Source organism: Caretta caretta, chromosome 8 (assembly GCF_965140235.1).
Source record: "Caretta caretta isolate rCarCar2 chromosome 8, rCarCar1.hap1, whole genome shotgun sequence".
NCBI classification, from domain to species: domain Eukaryota; kingdom Metazoa; phylum Chordata; order Testudines; family Cheloniidae; genus Caretta; species Caretta caretta.
The window spans coordinates 84172394-84198023 of record NC_134213.1 but is presented as its reverse complement, the minus strand read 5'-3'; the positions used below and the strand labels follow the sequence as shown (position 1 = coordinate 84198023).

General features: G+C 39.3%; 1 protein-coding gene across 5 annotated transcripts in view; it reads right to left on the bottom strand.

Moving 5' to 3' along the window:
• USP33 (ubiquitin specific peptidase 33) overlaps window positions 1–25630 on the bottom strand; it is an 88956-nt gene that overhangs the window by 16977 nt on the left and 46349 nt on the right. For 4 of the 5 annotated variants that reach the window (XM_048859794.2, XM_048859795.2, XM_048859797.2 and 1 more), the window contains 12 exons: window positions 21480–21593; window positions 19721–19799; window positions 13928–14348; window positions 13311–13451; window positions 9891–9997; window positions 8015–8187; window positions 7825–7919; window positions 7106–7139; window positions 5274–5319; window positions 4303–4483; window positions 2118–2244; window positions 419–588 (listed from right to left, as the gene is read on the bottom strand). In XM_048859794.2, the coding sequence (XP_048715751.1) occupies window positions 419–588; window positions 2118–2244; window positions 4303–4483; window positions 5274–5319; window positions 7106–7139; window positions 7825–7919; window positions 8015–8187; window positions 9891–9997; window positions 13311–13451; window positions 13928–14348; window positions 19721–19799; window positions 21480–21593 (1688 nt within the window). The remainder of the gene's footprint in view (window positions 1–418; window positions 589–2117; window positions 2245–4302; window positions 4484–5273; window positions 5320–7105; window positions 7140–7824; window positions 7920–8014; window positions 8188–9890; window positions 9998–13310; window positions 13452–13927; window positions 14349–19720; window positions 19800–21479; window positions 21594–25630) is intronic. The other variant, XM_048859798.2, reaches the window with a different exon arrangement.

Genomic DNA, 25630 nt, shown 5'->3' with positions numbered 1-25630 from the left:
GTGGCAAGGATTTAGGTTACAAGGTGTTAGTCCAAACAGTTATTAGGGGAACATAACCATGCAATCCAAGGTATAAAACAACAAAAAATCAATATAAATGTTTTGAAAACATGCAGACCATATTAGGGTGCTATGGAAGACATGCACACTGAAGAAAAATTATTATATACACTCTTTGAGGAATTACACACTGTGGTCAGACCTTGACTGTAAAACACTTAAAGTAGGTCCCTAACCAGAAATGATGACAAGATAATAAATAACCTTGGCTTCTGGGTAACTGATAAGAGTAAAGAAACTGATTGTATACAAGTTCCTGTATTTTAAAAAATTCCCTGCTGGCCAATGAAATAAATCTTCATCCTCAAAGGTAGATGTTCTGTTTTACTGGTACTTCATAAAAGATTAGCAGTCTCACCTCCATGCATACAGAGGAAATCATTATTTGAAATAGGTCCTGGCTCAGCAAAAGTCTTGAATTTATTCAGCCACTGTCGAGAAATATAGAACTGCAGGAGACTTGGTTCCATCATAGTCAACAGACTTGATACCCTCTGTCTCTCTCTTCGTGCTTCTTCGTTGCTCTTCCTATTATATGAATTAAAAAAAGCATTAAGCACAGGATGTATCCTTATGTGTGGTGCTGATTTACTCTGAACACTGGTTTGGAAACCAACTTTTTCCTTCACTGAATTTCTGGGTCATTACATTTAATACACCTAAAAACCCAATTAAAAATATCCCATTACTATACCATTAAATAATTTTAATTCAAGTTAAAACAACCAACAGAAAAGACACCTATTTAAATAAAGGATTTGAATTTTAATACGTACTACCAAAATATAAATATTCCACATGCTTGAGTTTATATTCTAATTTTGAAGCGTTTGCTCACAACAAGCACAGTGTTCTTTTTGACAATATGGTCTATTCCTAAAAGGAACACAGAAACAGTCATTCTGGGTCAGACCAATGACCATATCTTGTCCAGCAGCCTGAATCTTGTGCTTGTGGCAAAGACAAAAATATTATCAGAATGTATCTACTCATCTGTGCAATTCTACTCTAACTTATTTCTGCTAGACTCAGTATTCAACTTCCGGTAGCAAACACATATCCTTTGTTAATTAAAACTAGATGTCAGTATAAAGAATGTAATGCTTAAAAACAGAATAGTTTAATAGTTGTAAAACAGTTAAAAGGTAAGAGTCTGCATGTACAGTTCCAAGTATAAAAGTGACAGAGACTAAAGATGGTAATAGCAAGTGTCTCCTTTACACTGTCTCAATTTCAGAAAAAGACCAGGACACAGCAAAATAAGCACACAGTAAAACCCCTGTTGTTCCAGTTCCCAGCTGCTAAAGAGTTTCCTCAACTCCCTTTATAGCTCTAACAATCTTAGTCTGTCTGTGTGCAGAATCCTCCCGATATGCATCATCCTCTGAATAAAAATGAGGCAATCTTAGTTGCCAGTTCTAAGACTCTTCAAGTTCTCGTCATCTCACTGAGTTTTCATTATCTTCAATCTGCACAGAAAATGTTCTGATCCACCTCTCTGGCTTTATTCTGAAGTTTTATAAGCATTTAAACATTCAAGCAATTTCACCTTGTAATTGTTACATCAAAAAATAAACTGGTGGCAAAGCATTTTCACTAAAGCAAAGCAAAGCATCTCCATGATGGCATCTAGTGCTCCTCTCAATATCACATTAGAACAAATCTTCTTGAAGCCTTTCCACTACGGTAGTGCTGCTGCATTACTGCCTTCTGCAGAAGAGTGCAGCCTCCTTTTTTCTTATACTGAAATTGCTATGCATTGTTAATGTGTCTTCTAAGGGCTATTATAAAATAAAAGCTTTTCTCCAGCATAGTTGATTTTGTGGTGACACATACTTGACATTAGTTCCATCTGAACTGCAGGATCTCTTGCCAATAGCTGAGTGTCTGACTGACCCAACCTACCCTCCCCAAATCCAAATGTCTCACAAAATTTATTTAGCAACCTAATTTTAAAAGCTGGGTGCCAAATGGCCAACAGCTCAAAAGTGATTCATTTACTTGAACAAGGTTTATACTGACACTGACCTTTCTCCTCCTTTTATTCACTTTCTTACCTGTAGAAGAGAACATAAGCTTCTGCATTCTGTACAGTGGATTCTGGTACTTCTGTGACACTATGATCATCAAATTCATACCACAGATTATTTAAATTGTTTCGGCAGTAAGCTATATAATGTCCACCTAGAGTCAGAAAGTACAGTGAAATGTGAGGCTATGAACAATTTAGGTAACAGGTGGAAAAACAGAAAATTGTACATGTCTTCACCACATATGTTTTATGGTATTAATGAAAGGGACTTTTTACTATAGAATTTGGTTTAAGTTCCTTATAAAACTAAGATCAGCTTTTTGCTCCATTCCCATCAGCTAAAGGGAAAAGGCAGACATGGTTATGTTCTTTCAACATAAGCTCCGCTCTCCAAGTGATCTTTAGTTTGATTGATTTCTGAGCAATGTGAATATTGTGCTCTGGGTCATGATGTCCAAGACAGTCCATTTATAAGTTATTTTAGTTAAAGGAACTCCTCTGTCCAGATGGTCACATTCTCTAAAAGCAGCCAGTGTACCTGCATGCAATAGGAACCATGTTCTACTGCTCAACATCTCAAGATTCTGAATTTGTATCTTGGATACTATTCACAATTAGGCTCAGGTTATTTCTTAAAATATGGAGTGCCTACAGTTGTGATAATCATATACCTGCTCTTGATCTGAAAGGGAGGCAGTATTTAGGGAAGAAGATGATGAAACAACTTGACCTAAACAATGAGGTTCTTGTCTTTGGAACCTACTAAAGAACTTATTATTGAGCTATTCTGACTCCCATTTCTCACTGAATGCACCTAGTTTTCTCCTGGTCTCTGACTCTTGAGAATAACATGGAATCTAACTACAATAGAACCCCACAGTTACGAACACCTTGGGAATGGAGATTGTTCGTAACTCTGAATAAAACGTTATGTTTGTTCTTTCAAAAGTTGATAAATGAACATTGACTCAGTAAAGTTTAAAAGCTGTATTATTCGGAAGAAAAATGCTGCTTTCCCTTTTTTTAAGTAGTTTATGTTTAACATGGTACTGTACTATATTTGTCTTTTTCTTTTTTTTGGTCTCTGCTGCTGCCTCCTGATTGTGTACTTCCAGTTCCAAATGAGACGTGTGGTTGACTGGTCCGTTCATAACTCTGGTATTTATAACTCTGAGGGTCTACTGTAGAAAGGAATGTTATGTCTGCTTGATTGATTTGGGCATCATTGGGAAGCACATTACAACCAGAGCCGTTGGATCTGCATTAGATGCCAATAGGTTTCAGGATAGAACTGAAAGCATTTACTGTTAAATCTATGTCTTAGATGTTCGGGGCCTTGTTACATGAGAAATTGCCTCTCTTCCCACGCCATGTTGCCAGAGTTTATAACAGAAGGATTGGAACTCTTTCAGCCAAACAAGAAAGAACTACTGGCAGAATACTCTTCACAAGGGGAATTTGCAGTGCACTCCCCCTTGACAATGAGAGCCAAGATCAGCTAATTCTCTGGACATGCCACAAAGTCCATCTTTTCTCCACAGATCTTTGTGGACGGAGGAGCTTATTTTATTATCCACATTGTATTTGCTTGTGGTGTTGCTAGCTGGGATGAGCAGTCCTTTATATTGTATCATTATTTGTACTGTGTACTTGAATTTATGTAGCAGACAACATCAGGATCATAGAATCGTATAGAACCATAGAATATCAGGGTTGGAAGGGACCTCAGGAGGTCATCTAGTCCAACCCCCTGCTCAAAGCAGGACCAATCCCCAATTTTTGCCCCAGATCCCTAAATGGCCCCCTCAAGGATTGAACTCAAACCCTGGGTTTAGCAGGCCAATGCTCAAACCACTGAGCTATCCCTCCCCCGATGGTTAACTAGAGAGGTTTTTGTAAGTACTTTTTTTTTTAGACATAGGCTTGGCTGATCGATTCTTCTTCAAATTGTACAAGATTCCTAAATAGCATTCCAAATGTATGTCACAACTCACTTTAAAAAACAAATAATCAACCAGAACATGTACTAGCTTCTGGCTTCAATCAACAGTAAGACTACTCAATTTTGGAATTAATATTGCTACCACCATTTGTCCATATTTACCTTTCAGACCAATAAATCTTAATGGTACCCTTAATCCCACATCTACATCCATAAAATGAACATCTGTCACTATGTTTGCATTCTGAAACAACAAATCAATACTTACTGCTGGCAGTTCCATGATGGCAGATGACAGACAAGAGATCATATGTCACAATCTGAGCTGGACTGTCCTTAGCAACGAAAGGCTGAAGATCAAGTCCTTCCAGGGGAAAGGATACATGGGTACCAATTTTTGTGGAAAACATGAGCTCATGTCTGAATCTTTTGAGATGAATGCACAGTATCTGTAAGAAGAACTATCTGTAATTAAGAACTAATTGATGTGTAATTATCTATATAGCAACTATACTGCAGAGGCCCTATTGCCCTTCCTCCCACACTGTTAAAAATCTTAGGTACTCCTATGGCTCCAGTACAAACAGCTGGAATCAATTTCTTCTGCAGTCGGAGGCAGCTGATGGCAGCCTCAGGATCCTCCACATTTATTTTAAATTAGTTGTATTTGGGATTTCCCCCCAAAAATCATCTTACTGATCCTGCAAAAATCATAAAGGCCAGCACTGAGCAGCTGCCAAAACCTGATGTTTCAATGAAGGGCAAAGCTCTTCCCCTACTACATTTAACTATTTGTGCAAGGCTGTCACCAGGGTCAAATTCCTTCACGATTCTTGCAGTCACCAGCTGATGCACTGAAGAATAAGATTTAATTACCTTTAGCATGCACAGCTACAAACCTAACAAGTCAGAAACATTTCCAGCTCAGCTACAGTATTTAACTCTATGACCTCCAGCAGAAGTGAATTCCACAGGCTGGCTACAGGACTGTAGGAAAAACATTTCTTTTTTCTTCTTCTTCTTCTTCTAACTTTACCTTTCATTTTAACTGTTGTTAACTTTCTTGTAAAGTACCTGACCAAATGTGATTAGATGTGAACATGTTTTTTTCAGGATTGCAAGCGTGCTGCTACATTTTTTAACACGCAAGACACAATCTACTTTGTATGCAACTCATTAACCTTGCCGCATTCCCAATCATGCAGAAGAAACATTTTAAAATGCGTGTGATTACAATACCTCAGGAAATTTTTGCACTTTGCAGAATTTCACTCCATTTCTTAATCTAAGCAAAGAAGAAAAACATTTAGTCCTATAAATGTTTCACCTCCTGTGCCAACTCAGCAAAAACATGACGATGAAGTCTTAGGGTTGTGCGTTACATTAGTAAACCTGAAATATTTCTGGAATGCAGACTAGACTTACTGAAGCTAAAGTGATATGAATAATGAAATCTTGAAGCAGAGAAAATCTGTTCCACTGAATAATTCAAAGCAGTAACTATGTATATGCCTACCAGTTCTATCTAGCCAATGGATTTTCTTAGTATGGGGAAAAGATTGAGCTTTTAGACTTTGTGAAAGCAAATTATGGCTGAATTCCAGTTTTTGTCAAATAAATTCATTCTCGAAGAAAATTTAACAGCAGCAGAGTATCAATAAATAATTTTAATGGAGTGCTAATATGTATTTTACTGTCCCCATACAATATTTAAATTATACAATGATGCTTGAACAAGAAAACAGTGTTATGTATAAACAGCAACAACTGTTAAGAGTCTGACACTGTTTCATTCCTTTATTTTGATAAAATATAATAATTTAGACTGCATTAATAATTAAGGATTTATCTTACAGTAATACAAAGGGTTGCTATACATTTAGATGATATATTTCTTTATAAGGGAGATAACCAACGCCCAGGCGGGTGTTGAACAACCATCAACAGCCATTATCCAGCAAGGGAGCTACAATGCAATGACTCACTTGCACAAGGCCAAATCAGGGAAATTGCTCAACCTCACCTTGTGATTCAGCAATGCCCATCAAACATGCCTGGACTTATGTTCTCCAAGAACATGGAGTAAGGGTATAAAACAGAACATGAGGCCCCATGCTTTGCCTTTTCTCCTCCCCTGACCTACGCAAGCAACAAGGATGCTGAGAAGACTGATGATTTCAACAGAGGAGACTGGCCCAGGTTTAAGAGACAAACCTGTATATTAAGGACTAAGATCCAATGGGGGTGAGAATATTGCTTATCTAAATACTGTCAAGTATGATAAGAGTTAAGGCTTAGACTGCGTGCTTATATATTTTATTTTATTTTGGTGACTGACTTTTTGCCTATCACTTATAATCTTTTGTAACCAATAAATTTGTTTTACTGTTTACCTTTACCAGTGAGTTTGCCTGAAGTGCTTGGTAAATCTGCTCAGGTTCACAAAGGCTGGTGTATGTCCAATTTCTATTCCAAGATGTGAACCAGTTAATAAACTTGCATTGCTCAAGAAAAGGTCTTGAACAGTGCAAGATGGTATATTCCCAAGGTACAAGGAAGGCTGGGTGCTGGGGGGATTTGGCTGGTGCCTTTCTCTGTGTGGTTTGTGAGTGACTCTGGGAGCATTCATGCAATTTAGCTGGGTGTGAGGCTCCACATGCAGTTGTGTTGAGTGATAACAGTGCCTGGAGGTGTTTACTGCTTGTCACTAGCAAAGCACTAAGAGAGACAGCCCAGGCTGGAGAGGTAGAGGGGGCACAGTGGTCCCACAGAGCAGTCCCAGGCTGCACCCTGAGGTCCCATCACAATCCCAATATGGTTGACTCATCCCTAAAGCACTTCCTGGCTGATACACCTTCATTGTTACTAGACTTTTGAGAGGTATAGTACAAGCTCTCATAACAACGAGCTGCCCATCAAAAAATGTCCTTGTACCAAAAGTACAGGATTCTCATCTATGAAAGTCACTGTATGTTGCATTTATTTCCACACATTAAACTTTTGCAGCAACATTAATGTGCTGATCAAGACCAAGGCTTATCAAAGCAAATGCAAGGTAAAAGATGACTTACTTTTTACACTTTTCACAACTGTACATGTTATCACCTGTAGATATTGGGGGGGAGGAGGGGAAAACACAACCATTATTCTCTAAACACAAGTAGTTATTCTTCAAGCTATCCACTATACTTTATTGATAATTGCCATTTACAATAGCTATTATACTTTTCTCTTGCTTTGATTGTGTCATTGTAATTTCAGGGATCATTTATTTTTCAGGTTAAATGTTTTCAGTTCGTGCCTGAAGACTTTGGATTGCTCTAGAGAAAGTTTAGCATTTCACTGAGCAAATGTATGATATGGTTTTCTTAGGGTTTATGCTCCCAAACATTAAAAATATATTCTGGATTATGTTGGGTGATTTAATCATTTTAAAATAAAAGGGAACAGTACACATTTTAAAGGCAAGAGAAGGACCAAATTCCCAAATTTAGATTGAAAATGTCCTGAACTTCATCTGATTTTATTTCATGAAGAGAAATTCAATTATTGTATAATTCCAAGAAAACGTATGTGGAAAATTCTTGCTTCAAAATCCATTTCAAAAGTGGTTTATTAAAAAAACAACAACAACAACAACAAAGGTTGATCCTATGACCAGGAATATTTTTAAAAGTCTGATGTGTGCATTGGTTCAATTTAAAAAAAAAAGCAAAAGTAAAATACCTCATCTATTTACCTTGTTTTAAAAAGAAGGCACATTAGATATGTATTTTAAATAGTGGCTTACCCTTGAGCTCATCTCTGGCGAAAAAGGCAGCAAGACAATCTTGTAAGGTTACTGTTGGACCCCAAAACCAGCTAGGAACACATGAGACAACAAACCTGAAACATCATTGACAGAAAACACAACAAATGTTCTGCCAGTAGAGCAGAAACTGCAATTTTAAAATCTAAGCACTACAAAGAGAATCACTTACCTTTTAAAGTACTCCACAAAAAATGCTATCCATCCCTGGGGAGCATATGCTTCACCACACGACCCTGCCTTGACTAGAGAAGTCTGATGACTTGCCGAATGCAGTTTGGCAAGGTCTTCCTTACCTGGAATAGGCAATGACAGATCCTGAAAAGTCTCCAGGGTAACAGACACCTATGCAAAAAATGAAGTAGGGACGAAAATTAGGCTTTTGTTAAAAGAAATAAGCAATTAATTCTAATTTTGTAAAGTACACCACAGTATTTTGTTACTTTATTTTATAATCTTGAGAAGTTAGATCAAAAGAGTGACCGCTAACAAAAGATTCAGTGTTTTACTCCTAAAATTCCACTAGATGGCACTCTCTCAATTATCAATTAAATGGATTTGGGTCATAAAACCAGTCTTTGGAAGAACAGTGCACCTGGTAATTCTTTCATAGCTAAAGTAGTAACAATGGCTCTTTTATAAACCCCAGCTGGTTTATCCCATGGTAGTGGTCATGTTAGTGGTACAGAGCTTTTCACAGATGGCTCTCATGGGTGCTAATTCTTCCAAACCTTATTCAAATAATTTTGATGGTGTTTTACTTAAAAACAGCCTTCCCCCTCCAAATAAGAATGAGCACTTCTGACTTTGGGGCTATTTTTAAAGGAAACTGAAGTGGTCTGTTATAATAACTTAGAAGTAATTTTTTTCTAAGAATCATTTTTAGAAGTTTTTTTAATTACCTGCTACTTTTTAAGTGGCACTATGAAGAATTGGGACTTGCTTTTTTCAGTGGGCGCTGCCATTTTTACTAAAGAACATTACACTTTCCAGCAGGAAGCTGAGCTTCATAAGGCAGACTAGGACTTCAAACCACTTTGAAAAATCTAATTTTAAATGTTTTTAACAAGACCTGAATTTTCTCAGCCCTAACTTGCATGATGAGGCTGTTGAAACAGTATGACTAGCTACCCTTTTCTATATTCCAGATAATTAAAAACACTTAATGACTTGCCTTTTCTAATCCGATGTAGCAGTTAGACTATTTTATATTACATTTTATATTACTATTTTATATTACATGGAATTTTTCCTTGAGGAAGTTGTGTGTGTTAGGAAGTCAGGCAAACCATGATTGGATTTGTCTGCTAAATGAAGTTGCAGACATAAAAGATTCCTCCTCCATATTGGGTTCCTTTCTTCTGCCGTGAACTGCTTTTCACAGGCAAAGGCTGTGTGTTGGGGGGGGAGGAGAAATCCTTTATTCTTATTTAAAAACAGAAGAATTGAAAAGATGCACCTCATAGCTTAACATATAACTGAATGAGCAGTTCTGAATGATATTAGCAATCTGTGAGTGACAGCATGTAGACACCGCAATCCTTGGTTAGCCATAATACCACAGGAAAAGGAACTGTGGCCTTCACCTGCACACACACCTTGCTGTGTGTCTAAGCAAGGTAACATAGCTGTTCAGCTAGTTTATAACCAATAGTGGGAACCTCCTGGATGATGGGAGGGAAGAGGAAGGAAAACGAAAACTTTGCTGCACTTGGAAAAAAAATTTGGTTGCAAACTAACACCCACAATTTTGTTGAGTTTCAGTTGGGCTTATGTTCTTTCTATTCCCAAATGAGAGGCAAGAGTCTACATTAAAGAAGGGTTGCAACAGTTACTATTAGGGACTACAAAATTAAATTGAGGAGACGTAACAGCTGCAGAACTCAGAAAGGGGCCAGCAGCCTTGCTTGAATGCCCAGGGAGCCTGCCACAAGAGAAATCCCAAGAGAAAGATTACACATGTAAAGGTAAAATGACTGAAATTAACGATTATATTTTAATATAAAAATGAACACCACATTCACATCAGAACATCTCCCTACACTCACCCTATCACAAGTCAGGCACTGCACTGAACTTATGATGGTCCCATCAAATATGTCAGATATGACACTCCTGTATTTCTTGTGTTTCTTCTTTTTTGGAGAAGTTGGAACTAATATAAAAAGACAAGAATAAAAATTTGTTAAAGAGGGTTCAAAGTACAGTGCGTAACCTTTGATTCTGCTTTGCCTGAATCCGTTTTTAAAATGACAGGATTAAATGAGTACGTGCCACCTCTTTTCAGGATTGAGATAAAAGAACTAATTCCCTTTCCCCATTATCTCATCTCCTACGGAACCAGGCAGCCAAATTACTGGCAGCTATGGCTGAGTTAGTATATCTCCTAGGCTCAGTTGTTCCTGTGGGTTCCTAGTAGAATTAAGGTAGACAGACAACCATGCTTGATCCTTCTTTCTTTCCTAGTGGAATTTCCAAGGCTAGCATTTAAGTTAAGTAAAACTCAGACTATTAGAGGGGCAATCTTAGAATCCTTTGTGTATTGCTCTCAGATTAAGGCCCATTTTAAGCGTATTCTCACTCAGAGTATAAAGTTCATATATCTGAGAGCATATGCTAGCCTCATTTGACCGTAACAGTTTTGCAGGGAGTCTTCAACATATCTTGGTCCAAAGGACTCAACTGATACAGACTCGAAATGCTGAGGCACTGATTATGTTGGGCCAAACTGGGATGAGTCAGTGATAGATACAGAATTTAAAAAGCAGACTGATTGAAAAAAAGAAAACCTGCCCCCTACTGAGACTGCCTAAGTGGAGCAGTCTCTAAAGCTCTCAGAGGGATTTTCCCCAACAGATCTGGAAATCAAGTATAAATAATTTCAAGTTATGATCTGTATTAGATGAATAATAGCTGCTTCTCTGGAGTACAAAAAACCCTTCAAAAACAGTCTCCTGGCCCCCCTACATTAGAGACTAAAACCTAGAAGCATCATACAAAATATAGACTGCAAATGCTCTTGCCGTACCCTACCCAACAGACTAAGGTCCCCAAAACTCCTCCTGTAAGAGTCTTGGCAGTGGACCTGCTGATTTGCTACTTGCCAATACAAATAAGGAGCCGCAAAGTGTGGGGCCAATAACAGTGAAAAGGTAAACAAACAGCTCCAAACAGACCTCCCCCACAGGGATGCATCTCCCCAAGGCTGCCTCATAGAAGTCCATACACTAACTGGATGGCCCCTAAGCAAATACCTTTGAGTGCCTGCTGTCTCATGTAACTGAAATTGCCTCCCTGCCTCATTGCTAGCTGAAATAGGCTTGGAGAAGGGAAGAGTTTGGATCTGAAGAGAGAATACTGGCAGGAAGAAAAACCAGCAAGCAAGAAATCTCACTGGCAAGTCCTCTTTTCATGTCGTACTTTAGATGTGCATTTTGCAGGAACCCATGAGTTATGCAGCAATGCCCACTTCCTGGTCCTTCAGTCATGTATTTTTATATTAAACTGTTTTAGAACACTTCACATTTTCAATTTGCCAGAGATTTCCATACTGAAAATGCATAATTGCATGACAGATGTAGTTGGAGGGGGAAACTGAGGTATTGGCTTCTGGGTAGGGGACTGTTTGGCCTTGTGAGAGTCAGGAAGGCACAGGAGACAGTTTTGCTTTTGGCAATCAGGAGGCAGTTGAGACTTTTGGTACAGGGCAGGGGACAGATCTCTATTATTTCCACTCTGGACAAAGATGGAGGTAACTTTAAATCTGAGTGAGGAAGGATGAATTTCTCATTCCCCACTCCAGCAAACTTCGACATGAGCCTCACTGCAATCTGCCCCATATCTTCCACTACACACAATTATGGCATTAAATTGATATTTCTGGAGAGCTGACCAGGAGTGAAACAATGTTGCCATTTAAATTATTCTTGTTAGACTTCAGTGCTGACATACCATCAACGGGAATGGGTCAGTTAACATGTCTTTGAGAGCTGTGGTCTTTCGCTCTTTGCCAAATATAGCGGGCATCACTGTATGAAGGTTTTCTTCACAACCATAAATAAATAAATCTTCAGCAATTATTCATGAATGCTCAGATTTTGAAGCGCAATTATGCGGCAAACTCAAAACCATGGATTATTATAGAACAATTTACATCAATGAATTATCACACTATATCTAGAGTCTTGCACATTGGCAACAATCCTAAAAGGGGGATGCAGGCAACCCCTCTGGGCCATGTCTGAAACACCACTGTTGTCTAGATCCTCAGCAAAGGAAAGGAAGTATAATGAAGCAGAGTACCAGAGTGGCTTTCCATTGAAATTGCTCAGACTCCTGCTGATGGTTGGAGAAAGGCCGGCTACTCGGCTGACCACCTCTGCCACAGATGAGGGAACAGCAAGCCTGTCAGAATGGGAATTTCTGGAAGTTTGGTTGAGACCACAATCAACTTCCTAATGCTTTGAGTAGGCTGCCTGGAATCTGAGCATGCTCGGGGTCCCTTGGAGTTAAAGCTGTGACAGATGGTGGAGAGAAGATCTGCTAGAATGGGACTTCAGATCACTTTTCCACCAAGCTGTTCACAGGTTCATCCAGAGGAAAGAAAGGGATCTGGAAGCTTGAGGAGTGGAGTAAGATAGAGCTGTCCCTGCTGGAGGACTTGCATTTTGGTGTCAACTCTAAGGGACCACAGAGAGAGATGCAGCCAGGGTACAAAGTGGGGGAACCTTTTGTGGAGACAGAAGAAACTGCTATAAAAACATATCCCTGGTGCTGGGAGACTGCAGTAAAGGAAAAGGAGCACTGTGTCAGAGCCAACCCTGCAGGCAGTGAGAGCCTAGCCCTTTTAGGTGCTGACCAATTACTGATGAGTAGACTGTAGAATGGAAGCAGCCTAAACAGACTCTCCACCACTCTGTGTGGGTAGCAGAAATTAGGACTGCTCCAATGGGTGAACTTGCCTACAGCAGTAGTAACAGACATGAGCTCTTTCACTCTGGGGAGACTCAACTGATGCCTTGTTCCCGCAAGAAGCCTTCTCTTGAGTACCCAATGGGCTCCTTTCCAGACTCTCCTCTAAAAACACAACTTTTTTCCTTCTTTGAGCATTCTTCCCGCCACCTCCATTTCTCCAATCAGGTGCTATAAAGAAAGATCAGAAAAATATTGCTCCATGCTTCAAGAGAAAGGAGACAAAAACAACTGGAGAGGCAGGAAGTGCTATGGATACACAACTGCTTATAATGACTGGTAGTGACACACCATTCTCCAATAAAGTGAAAAGAGACAGTGATGTAGAAAATCATGAGAAGCTCTGTATCCCATTAGCATGGTGTCAACTCTCTAAGTAGAGGCCTGAAAGCATATAGTGTCAATATTAAATACACCCCCTTCCCCCCGCAAAAAAGGGCAAAAACGAATGGCACACTTATAAGCAATGTAATGCAAGGAGAAAAAGAAGCTTATACCTTTTTTGTGTGCAGGTGCCAATCCAGACCGTAATGAGCCTGATTTTGGAGGAGAGGTTGATAAACGTGTATTCACGCCTTCGTTTGAGGGAGGGCTTTGCGGTCCTGACAGATCAGTCATGTGGACATCACTGATGTAGTCTGCAACAGAAATTTGTATTACTGCACAGCTGAATTTTTCCAACAGTAAAGTTTTGCTTCAGGTTGAACTGCAAAACAGTTAGATAACTTACATTTTAGCACACCAGTAGGCGACTGATTAAACACTTGTGTATAAAAAAATTCAGTTTTAATTCAGCAACTGTTAAAGCAGAAATGATGAACCAAAAAAATCCAAAAGCAATCACCAATTGTAATGTTATCTGAAGTCTTTCAATTGTTACAAAACTTGAATAGGTGGTAAATAGTCACTGGACTTCAAAATGGACTAAACAAACATGTAATGAAAGTACCACATTAATGAATTTGAGCACCAGTTTAGAAACCAATCTACTCTCATGGGATACATGACAAGTTATACATCTAGAATGGTTTCCCTCATTTTTACTTTTATATGCATTTCAGCTACAACTATGATTTCGTTATAATTACACATTAGCAACTGATCATACAGTCACCTGAAATTCTGCTGTGTATTTGTAATTTGATTGTTCCTGGATTATGTAAAAATTCAGCAGTTTCTGAAGCAGTGTTTGTGTCTTTTTTTAAGTCCTCCATAGAACTTGCCCGGTTAAGCTTGTTACATGGTGTTTTTTCTTTCTGCTGATCTTTGGTTGTGAGGGAGTGGTTTTCAACATCTTGAATTAACATAGTAGTCTCTGCATACTCCTCTGAAAAGGGTCTGGAACCAGCCTCATTTTCTGCCTTATCACTGCTACCACAAGATTCACAGGACTGGAAATCTACATCTGACTGGCTCTTGTCTTCTTCCATACTCTCTTCTATTCTTGTAGAGTGGGTATCTTCTATTTCCATGACTGGTTCCTTTAACTCTTCATGAAGCAGATCCATTAAACAACGCAAGAATTCTTGTGCATCCTGGAATTTAAAATAAGGTACATAATCCCCTTTTATATTTAGAAGATATGCACACAGTGGTGTCAGAACAAGATGAAACAACAAAAAGCTAAAGCTGGCCACTAAATCAAAGAAGTAAAAACAAAGTAAATGACTCCTGTCCAGTCTGGGGTGCAAAAGAGAATTAAACTGTCAGTCCAAATAATATTTCATTTTGGATTTTGTAACCTCCTACACGAGTTCCATTCCATGTCACGAGGAGTCTTACTCGGCAACTTTCCTTCTCACACTTTCACTCATCACAAAGCTGATACTCTGTGCTAGGATATTTTACTTGTTAAAATATTTCTTGTGTGGTCTCTGTGACAGAGGTTCCTTGGCAAAGGGTCGCCTGTTCTTTGCAAATAACGCTTAACTCAAGCTTGACAAAGTCACTATACCAAACATATCTTACAGCATATTTATCCATAAAAAGTAACATGTAAGGTAGCTACAGAAAGCTCATAACTCACTGAGATTCATAATCACTGCATGGTGTATGTATAGGTAATATTTAAGTAATCATATATGTATGTTGAAAGTATGCTTTACGGACTTGGTGTAAATGTTAGTCACCAGAGGATAATGTCTCAGTGATAGCCTATTCAGCAGGAGCAAGTTGCCACCCCATCCTGTTTTGCCACTGATGCAATGCAAGGCTCAATTGTTTAACCTTGCTCAATACCAAAGCTTTCAATGGAAAATCATCAGAGGCAACTGCAAACAATCAAAACCACCTGAAGGTAAAGAAGAAACATTATGACAAGATAGGGGTTCACTCTATGAACAGAAACAAAAAACTGTTTCAGGATAACACAAAGGAGGGAAAAAGAAAAGGAGTACTTGTGGCACCTTAGAGACTAAAATTTATTTGAGCATAAGCTTTCATGAGCTACAGTGATTTTCCACTGAATCCATCTGATGAAGTGATCTGTAGCTCACGAAAACTTATGCTCAAATAAATTTGTTAGTCTCTCTAAGGTGCCACAAGTACTCCTTTTCTTTTTGCGAATACAGACTAACATGGCTGCTACTCTGAAACCTGTTACAAAGGAGGGAAACGTACTCTGCATCTTGCCACTGAGAAGACATCTTGAGGAACAAGGTATTCTCATGAAAAATTGATCCTGGTTTTTGTGAAGTTCTGAAACAGACTTAACATCGGGGAGTAGGAAACCTATTTTATTAGCTAGGAAAGGTAACTTATTAATAAATGTAGATGCAGCTTCACATTTTGATTTTGTTTTGTATTATAGCTATTTTTGTAGTTAAATTTTTGTAGTTTATTTTTGTAGTTTATTCTTTCTTACAAATATCTACTTTTGTTTTACTGCAAGTGGTTCACAAGTGCTGTCTGATTTATGGGAGCAGTGATTTACGGTAAAATTAGTAAACTGGGACACACTGCACCTTTGGGAGCAGAGGATCTGGGATTTCTGTGAGTAGTCTGTGTCCAGGGCAGCATATCACAGAGGACTGATTCAAATGGATTGGGGTGCACCTTTTGTTAACCTGCAAGGTATAGACAGGGCTGGCATAGCCCAGGGGAAAGAGTTCAAGTGGCTGAAAGGCTAATGGTGGTAAGGAGCAGCCAGGCATGGGCGAAACTCCCTCAGGTTGGAGGCAGGGGGTAACAAGGTGACTCTCAGTCCTGGGTACCCCAAGAACCATCACAATGACATGCATCCTGATACAAGCAACAACCAAGTACTGTACCTGGTTAGCTACTAGCTGTGCAGTTACCAGAGGTTGTCGATAAAGGAATCTAACCTCATCATATAAGATTTTCAAACTTTTTTTGCAACACCCAATCAGGGCCTTACATACACTGGTGAGGAAAACTACATTTGCACCTTTCAAAAGACTCAAGTTTAATTTGTCCCAGCCCTCCAGCTGTGCCTGGACCAGAGAAGGAAACAAAGGGAATGTTGTAGATTCACACTCTCACAGCTCAGCAATTTCTTGTGGAAGGAGTGGGTGAGCTACCATGGCAATGGCACTGCTGACTTACTTTCAGTTTGAGCTCACAGCTGTTCTTATAAGAGCAGGAAGGGGGCAGAAGTTTGACCTCTTCCTGCCTTCTGCTGCTCCCATCTTCATTAATTCCTAGTATTTTTGTTCTTAACCATTGTTTATTCTTGTTGTACAGGTAGCTAATTCATTAAGAGGGTATCTTTTGGTCCAGCGGTGGTAGGTTTAAGAGGGGTTTGGTACATAATCATTTGGTTACTTGATTACAATTTATTAATGTCACCACTGTTTGGTTTCCGGGACTCTCCCTCAGCCCAATGATCTGTACACATGTAAATTTAAAACTTTTAGACCTGTTTGCCCTGGCTGGTAATTCTTTTAGGGGAAGAGATACTGTTGCAGTTCAGGACTATTGCACCTGTATTTCCCCTCAGTGGTCCAGCAAGGGCACCACCCTCAGACTCCCAGCTCCCCCGCAATTGCCTTTTGGGGAGGAGAACAACAACTCACTCCCATGTGACCGAGGTATTTCCAGGCTGCACAGTTCCCTGCCTTCACTATGTTATTCCTAGGGCATCACCAAATTCAGTCCATTTTGGTCAATTTCATGGTCATAGTATTCTAAAAATAATAAATTTCATTATTTCAGCTATTTAAATCTGAAATTTCACAGTGCTGTAATTGCAGGGATCCTCACCCAAAAAGGAGTTGGGGGGCGAGGGGGAGAGGTTGCAAGGATATTGTAGGGGAGGTTGCAGTACTGCTACCCTTATTTCTGCACTGCTGCTGGCGACGGTGCTGCCTTCAGAGCGGGGCAGCTGGAGAGCGGTGGCTGCTGGCTGGGATCCCAGCTCTGAAGGCAGAGCTGCCTTCAGCAGTAGCGCAGAAGTAAGGATGGCATGGTATGGTATTGCCACCCCATACCACCCTTACTTCTGCACTGCTGTCTGCAGAGCTGGGCCCTCAGTCAGCAGCAGCCACTCTCCACCCACCCAGCTCTGAAGGCAGCAGCGCAAATGTATGGGTGGCAATACCACAATCTCCCTTAAAATAACCTTGCGCCCCCCTGCAGCTCACCTTTGGGTCAGGACCCCCAATTTGAGAAATGCTGGTCTCCCCTGTGAAATCTGTATAGTATAGGGTAAAAGCACACAAAAGACCAAATTTCATTGTGTGTGTGGGGGGGGGGGGAAGGGGAGACCAATTTTCACAGTCCGTGATGCATTTTTCATGGCCATGAATTTGGTAGGGCCCTAGTTAACCTCAGCAGAGACGGGCTGCCCAAAGCACACCTGCTTGCTTTCTTTCTAGAGATGTTTAAGTGTGACTGCCCATGGTTATAAGTACCAAGCAGCTCTTTTTATGCAAGCTTATTTTATTCTCATGGTAAAAGCACTACAGAGAAAACATATTAAAACAAAAAAAGAACCTACACACAAGCCAATAAGCTTGCCAGAGATCACCCCAACTCTAACATAGGCTCTGGCAGGAACAGTCTTTCAACGGTCACAAGTTCGTAACAGCCTCAGATCAGAGCTAGCACCCCGTGTTAAGGGCCTCCGTAGGCTAAGACTTCCCAACCCTTCTCGAAGGAGTGGGGTCCTTCACAGACCTGGGGCCCCGTATATTTACTAGATCAGAAAGAAGTCCCTGAGCCGATTTAAAACCAGGCTATTTATCCAAAGATCCTGTCTTTGTCTGTCGGGCCCTGGAGAATCCAGTTTGAACTAGTATATGCAGATCTCTCCAGTGGGGTTGCCTCAAAGGGCTAATAATGAAGGAATTACATTAGCATCCCCTCCTACAAGAGACAGTACATACAATTCCACAACAACACATACACAACTGAATTTTTAATACAATGGACTGCAAAGGTATTTAACCTAATTCAATAAGGTTTAACTTAATTCAATACAAATTTATTTTAATTCCATAAGATTTGACCAAGATATCACAGCACAGTGTCAGTCTGTCACAGATACAATGGCTGAAATTCAGCTTATTGGGGGGGGGGGGGGGGGGGGGGCTCTTGGTCTCGCAATCCTGATTGGGAACAAGATGACCACCAGGAATTGATAAAATTTGGCTGTGGGAGACCCCAATCTCTCAGTGAGAGAGCTAGCTCACTTTAACACTGCTTTGTTTAAGCAGCCACTATGAGACCTAGTGAGTATCTTACAGTGATGTGTTGAGGAATAACATTGGGGTCTCCCCTTAAATACTTAGGGGAGTACAGAACGGTACGCTCATCCCAAATTTTAGCTTGCAAGTACTAAATTTCCCGGAAGAAATGTATGTTAATAAAGCTGCAGATGATTTTGTCATTTTTCCATATATTAGTGAATTAATTTCTTCATTTAGATACATGAATAAATTGTGGATACCCTGGTCACAACGGAAAGTCAGGATGTCAGTAATAATGAAAAGCATCTACGACAATTCTGAAGTTTGCTATTTTGACACTTACTTGACACCACAGACAGTATTTGCATATCAAAAATACATATAACCCTCCATTTCACTCATACTAACTTCATTATACTGAATTACCAAAGTTTTCCAATATAAACTACTGCAATGCAGAGAATCTGACAAAATTATTAAGGATCTGATTCTTACTACAAGACCAGAAATTGAATGTGGTCCCCACAATAGGGATTTTAATAAAATACGTTTTAAACAGTAAAATAGGTATGTTAGAATACACTTCATTAAAGATGATTTGAAGAATGCACCTACAATATAATTCAGCCACATAACCATCAGTGCCCGTGCACTACAAGTAATTACTACCTATATAAGAGCTGGAGGACACAAGTATTCAGTATCCATAATGCTGTAAACCAACTTAAGTAACATTCAAAAGAAAAGAAAAAGAAAAGAAAAAGATGTGGGGCTCATTGTCTAAACAAAAAAACTGGATGCTACCAACTCAGCTTAAAAATATTCAAATAGTAAATTAATATGGTAAAAGTCTACTCTATTATATTCTTTATGTTTGCCTAGCAAGACCTTTGTGTCACTTTCTGGAACAGCTTATATGCCAGCTACTATACTTCAGGTGACAAGTTTCTATTATTAACCATTCTGCTGCTTGTCCCTGAGAAAGGAGACATTCACAAGGATCATGGAGTTTCAGCAGTTTCTCAGCTGAATTCAGCACAGAAGTCTGTGATTCAGAAAAGTTAGAGAGGAGTTTTAGGGGATATAGATTTAAAGCATGGAAAGGTAAAATCTAAAAGTTTATTATTAGCTTGGTTTAAATACATATTTTTTTCTACTTTATGAAGTTTTAAATCCAACAATTTAATCTACCTGAATCATGCAGTTATACCTTTGACACTTCATTGTCATAATATTGGATAATACTAAGAAAGGTTTACCTGTTGGGAGTAGCCTCGAAACGTTGGATTAATTGTTTTAATTCCTTGAAACAAATTTGTAGGAACAACGGAACCAGGTCTGGGAAAGAAAAGTTTGGAAAAAAAATTAAATGAACTGTAATTTTCTAACTTCATTGGGATCATCATCAGTTTGATCACTGTGAGACACATTTTAACAAACTTGTTCTATATTATTCTTACCCCAATGTAATCCTTTTTTGGGGAAAGGGGGGTCTTCAATATAGAAACATCTTTCTCCCAGAGCACAGAAAAACCGAAAGTGTGAAATTGGGATTTATGTTTAAAGGCCTTCAAGCAAGCTGTAACCAAAATTAATCAGCAATACAGCAGAGAAATAATTTGGTATGCATGATAGAAGTCAATTTCCTCCAAAGATCCATTTAAAAATATTAAGGAGTATTTGTTTATTACAGGGTAAATGCAAGGAGACAAGTTTATTTGTAGAACATCATATCCCCCTTTGAAATAAAAAAGACTCATGTCAAATGGATACAGAGTCAAGGCCACAAAGAAGATGTGGTCTATATATTGAGCAGCACCCATAGATGAGTGGGTGGGTAGCAGCATAGGCACAAGAATGGTGTGCAAGTGACTCCAGGATACAAGGTATCCCACAGGGACAATCAATAATACATATTTTAGTCTTTAACTGTATCCAAAACCAAAAGTGAAGCCATTTTGGAAAGAAAAAATAGGAAGGAAATTCCACACCAATCTGAATTTTAGCATAAGTTGTTGTGAATGGTTCTTCTTTTTAAAAAAGTTAATTTCTCTTACTTTTAGGTGTTTTTTGAAAGGAGAGAAGGTGGCTGATTTGCTCTACTCCATTTTCTCAGAAAGTACACCTAAAAACACTTTTCAGATAATTCAGGAGATAAGGAGAAAAGTAAGCATAGAGCTTCAAGACTTGTGTGGCCACAGTGCTGTTCCTGTGTGACTGCAACGTATTAACTTGGGTCTCGTCTACACATAAAATTATGGAGGAATAAAGTAGGGTGTGAATTTAAAGTAGAACAGTTATTATAAAACAAATCCACGTGTAGACAAGCCCTTACTATAGAGCCTAACAGTGCAGCTCTTTTTTTTCTGCCTCCTCTCCACACAAATTCCAAATATCAAAAGTGATGGATCATTTATAAAAACAAGTTATTGAAATTTATATAAGTCACTGAAATATGGGAAATCTATGTATGTAATGATGCTGTGTGAAGCAGATGGAAAACCAAAGTTTGCTCTATCTCAGGTTGAGCTTAAAGTGCTGGAAACTGGAGGCTCAATTATCCATAAAAGAGAGCTCTTATTTATAACTTACATGTTTCATTGTGTAAGGAAATCAATCTGGTCATGTTTCCTGGGATGAAAATCTAATGCCATTATGCAGGATTATGGGTTCAACTACAGGAATAGCTGCAGTGGGCAAATCGTTCTTTTCAACCCAAAGGCACACATGATGCCATTATCACTCAGCAGCTAAATGACATTTGTTTTGACTTGTCACATGATACACAGAAAAGCCTCTTCCATGTAACTTTCCCACTAAAACAAACATTAACTTCCCAAACTGCACCACACATCCTTTTAGAGTTATTTTTAAATTAATTAAATTCAAAGCCTGTAATACACCTTCTGAATATCACGCATGAGAAAACAATCGGACCTAAGACACGTTCACCTCTGTGCTGCACTGCTGTCCAAAGTTTATATATAAACATATTCCACAAGAAAAGTGGTACAATACCTGTTTTTGTGCCAAAGTTCTGTCATCAGCTTGAGATAACTTTTACATATTGCTGGTTTCTTATCTGTTCGTGCTAAGCCCCCGCAGTCAAGAAAAAACTGTGTCAAGGGTGGGCTGATTAGAGGGAAGAAAGCAAAATTATTATTCTTTAAATAGTGCTTAGAGAAGTGTAAACCACCCCCTACATACATTTTAACAGCATGTTAGTGAAGGCTAATTACTGACATTTACATGGTAAACGTTTAATGATTTATTTTCCTAAACCCTCGGGTAACATTTATATATCATGCTTATTTGGGCCACTTTGAGTGGCACAATACCCCTCACAGACCAATCCTGCCACTTGTTAGAAGCACTGGAATTGTCCAGTGGGAGCCACGTTACAAGGGCAGGTTCCCTCTAGCAAACGTAGCCACCGGGCGATCGTGGCATGTCCCTGTGATCCTTGCCCTGCAAAGTCATGATGGCTGAAAGCTGGCACTTTCTGATTATGTTATATTCTGCAAGACATTTTCAGATAACCTTCATAACTAATATTTTAAAAATATTCCTTATGTCTGACAAGGATTGTATTAAAATATATCACTGTAGGGACAGGCTATACAGAAAATTACAGAATTTTAGAATTACAGAAAAGCTTGATCTGGAAAATCTAACTTTTTTTGGAACAAATAGGTGGGTTAGTTCCAATATCTATTATTTTAAGCAGCACTGAGAGAATAAGTTGTTTCCTTAAAATATACACTTTACCATACAGAGGAAGAAAACACAGGGAGACTACCTTTAAAGGGACAGGTTTCAGAGTAACAGCCGTGTTAGGCTGTATTCGCAAAAAGAAAAGGAGTACTTGTGGCACCTTAGAGACTAACCAATTTATCTGAGCATAAGCTTTGGTGAGCTACAGCATCTGATCTCACTTCATTAAGATGCATCCGATGAAGTGAGCTGTAGCTCACGAAAGCTTATGCTCAGATAAATTGGTTAGTCTCTAAGGTGCCACAAGTACTTCTTTTCTTTTTAAAGGGACATCAACTAAAAAAAAAAATCACTAATGACAGAAAACTGTTTACATACAAGTACTGGACCATCTAAGATTACTACTATGGAGATTAGAGAGAAAAAGTCTCAGCATCAGTTTACTTTGTGCATTTGACAACCTTTCAAATACAGAAGTCTATTTCATTGTTTCCCATGTATAGTTTATCATTTTTCTATATTTGTGTGGGTGTTTCTCACAGAAACAGTGGGAAAACATTTTGGAAAAAAAATCAAAGCGTATTCTAAAACCATAAAAATTATCAGGGAGACTCAGAAGTAGGTGTAGTAATGTGCCTGAAACTATCCTAGCTCCTTTTTCTAAAACGATAATGTCACATTAAGGAACATACCTCACATGAGTAGTGAGAACTGATATTAAGATTTCTCTTGGGAATAATACATTTTGTAGGCTCTAAATTGAACTGCTGTTAACTAGTTTGGGTAACCCAGTGCTTTCAAGCTTTCAAGAGGTGTTTTAAATAGGTGTTTAAAAATAATTTAAGTATTGGCTGTACATACCTTTGTTGAAGAATCTGTTAATGGAAACATGAGTAGTCTGCGGATACGTCAATCAAATGCTGGTACCTCTCTCTGACCCGCCCACATGTCACCCTAATCCCCTCTCCACTGGGTATTACTTCTGGAGCCAAGACTGACTAGGGACCAGAAGCAAGGGGTGGCATGTGACCCTTCTAAGAATTCCCCGGCTGCCCTCTACCACTTGGAGTCAGTTTCAGCCCTGTAGGACTTCCCCAGGAGCAGTTTTGACCAATCATGGCAAGTTCCGGAGTGGGGTGACCATGGCATGGGTTTCACCCCCATAAGCCCTCCCATAAGGCAAATTTATACCAATCAAAATAGATATAGCACAAGGGTCTAGGTGGGAACCCCCGACCTCTGGAGCTCAACGTTTGGACGGTTGGCTGCACTTCCCCTGGAAAACCCATCACTGCATGGAACAGGCAGTCTTGTTTCCAGTGTATTTTTCAGAAATTATGGATACACTGAGAAGAAAAATGGCCTCTTTCACTACCCCCGTGAGAACTACGGAATTCATTTTAGCTCTGAGGATGCTTGGTTGCCTGCAAAGAAAGCTCTACTTCAGCGACTATTCTGAGGAAAAGGAGGGGAGCCCTTTGGCCTTGCCGTTGATGGATACACCAGAACCTGACCCCCAGATTCAAGCGCTCATGAGGCAGACTGATGAGCATGATGGACGCTTGTTGTCTGCTCCCATGAAGGAAAAGGACCACGGCTCGTCGGAGTCACCATCAGATAAGGTGAAAGGAGAAGACTTTGCTCAGGTAAATAGACTATAAAAAGTGGTGGTCAAGGATGAGATGCAATGGGGTAGGAACTGACCTGGGGTTGCACAAATCTAACAACAGGGGACTTACAGCTGTTTCTTTTCCAAAAATCTCTCACCAGCTCAATGCCACCTTTCTAGAAGTGGCCCTGGACAGCATTACATCAGGGAGCAAAGATGAAATCAGGCCCAACATGTTTTTGCTCAACACCAAGACAAACTATTCAAGAGGACATCGAGCATGAAGAGGGCAACAGCTCTATGGATTTAAGGAAGGTCCTTGGCATAGATCTAGCTGAGCCAGTGCCACATCGTTACCGTAAAAGAGTTATGCAGTCTATTGTACATTTCTTTTTATGCTGTCCTTAATCACTGTCTTAGGGAGAAGCTTTCTGAGGATTGTGAGGGCTGTGTTATAGATGCTCCAGCTCAGTTGCATCATGACTGTGTGAATTGGACTTCAAGCTCCGGGCCCTGTGTGCTAACTTGTGTTTGGAAAGTTTAAACACAGTTATTGCCATTGGCTATATAATGCAATGTCTGTGCTTAATCCAAGAAAATGTAGCACTAAGGGTGACCTTGGTAAATGCTCTGCAAAGTTCTTGAGACTCCAACAGTATTTTGAACAAAATTATCAAACCGAGTAATACCACTTAGCACATTATATTGACTGCCTGATTCACACAAAAAGTTACAGAACTCTGCTTAGGAAGAAGACTACAGTATTTGTAAGAAATCAGAAAGGATTAAGTTAGAGGGGACAAACATGATATAAAATATAATAAAACTTGGTATTTGTAAATAAAACCATCTATTGAAAAGGGCTTTGTGACTATCTGTGTTTCTGTTACAAGGTCTGAGTGGTCCTTAAACAAGATGAAAGATTTGATGGCGCATCTTGATTTTTTTTCAAGGGCTATATGTCTTTTAAATAAAAAACAGTTTCGGAATACCCAGCTATTGTGTCTTTAAGAAAAGAGACCTATTTACAGCAAAAAGGTGAAATGCATGTAGTAAAATGCAGGGTAGAAATAATACACAAAGCTCCCATATTTTGTATAGAACATGGATGTTTGAGAAATGTGGTTGCGTACAATACAGCTGATTCAACCCCATGGAACCATATTGGTTTAACCACAACCTACTGAAAAAATGGGGTTGAACTATTGCCTTCAGATGTAATCACACACCCATGTTTCCTTAACATTCCAATGGAGATAAAAGATTGTATCTAAAGGATTTGGGGGACAAAGCTGCCAAAAAGTTATGGGGCAGGGTCATTTTTAAAATTTTACAAAGGCTAATGAGAACAGAAAAATACTAAAGAGATGCCCCCTAGGGGAGACTCTCAAACTGTCATGTCTGAGAATGAGGAGGCTGTATCTGATCCTGGTCTCCTATGGCTATGGTGACTCTCACATGGAGTCTGATTTAGAAATTCAGAAGGCTCTGTAGAGGGCTTCTCCTTGTCTACATTCCATCTACTCCTGATGATCCCTGCGGTAGCCCCTTGGAAACTGACTCTCAGATAGGGTCTGATGTAGAAGACACACCTATGGTTTTACAGAGGAACCCCCATATACCTCTGCAGTTGCAGATCCCCAAACAGATGTGTATATGGAGCAAGTGAGAAGCTGGCAATGGGAATTTCCTAGATTTAGCTGTGCAGCGTATTCTGAAGAATTTTGTTTTCTCAATCTTGAGAGGATGAACTCAAGCTGGCAGGTTGTGGATGTTAGGATATAGATATTCAGGCCTGTCTGTAAAGGCCTATACTCTAAGAATTTAGGTATATTCTTATCACTTA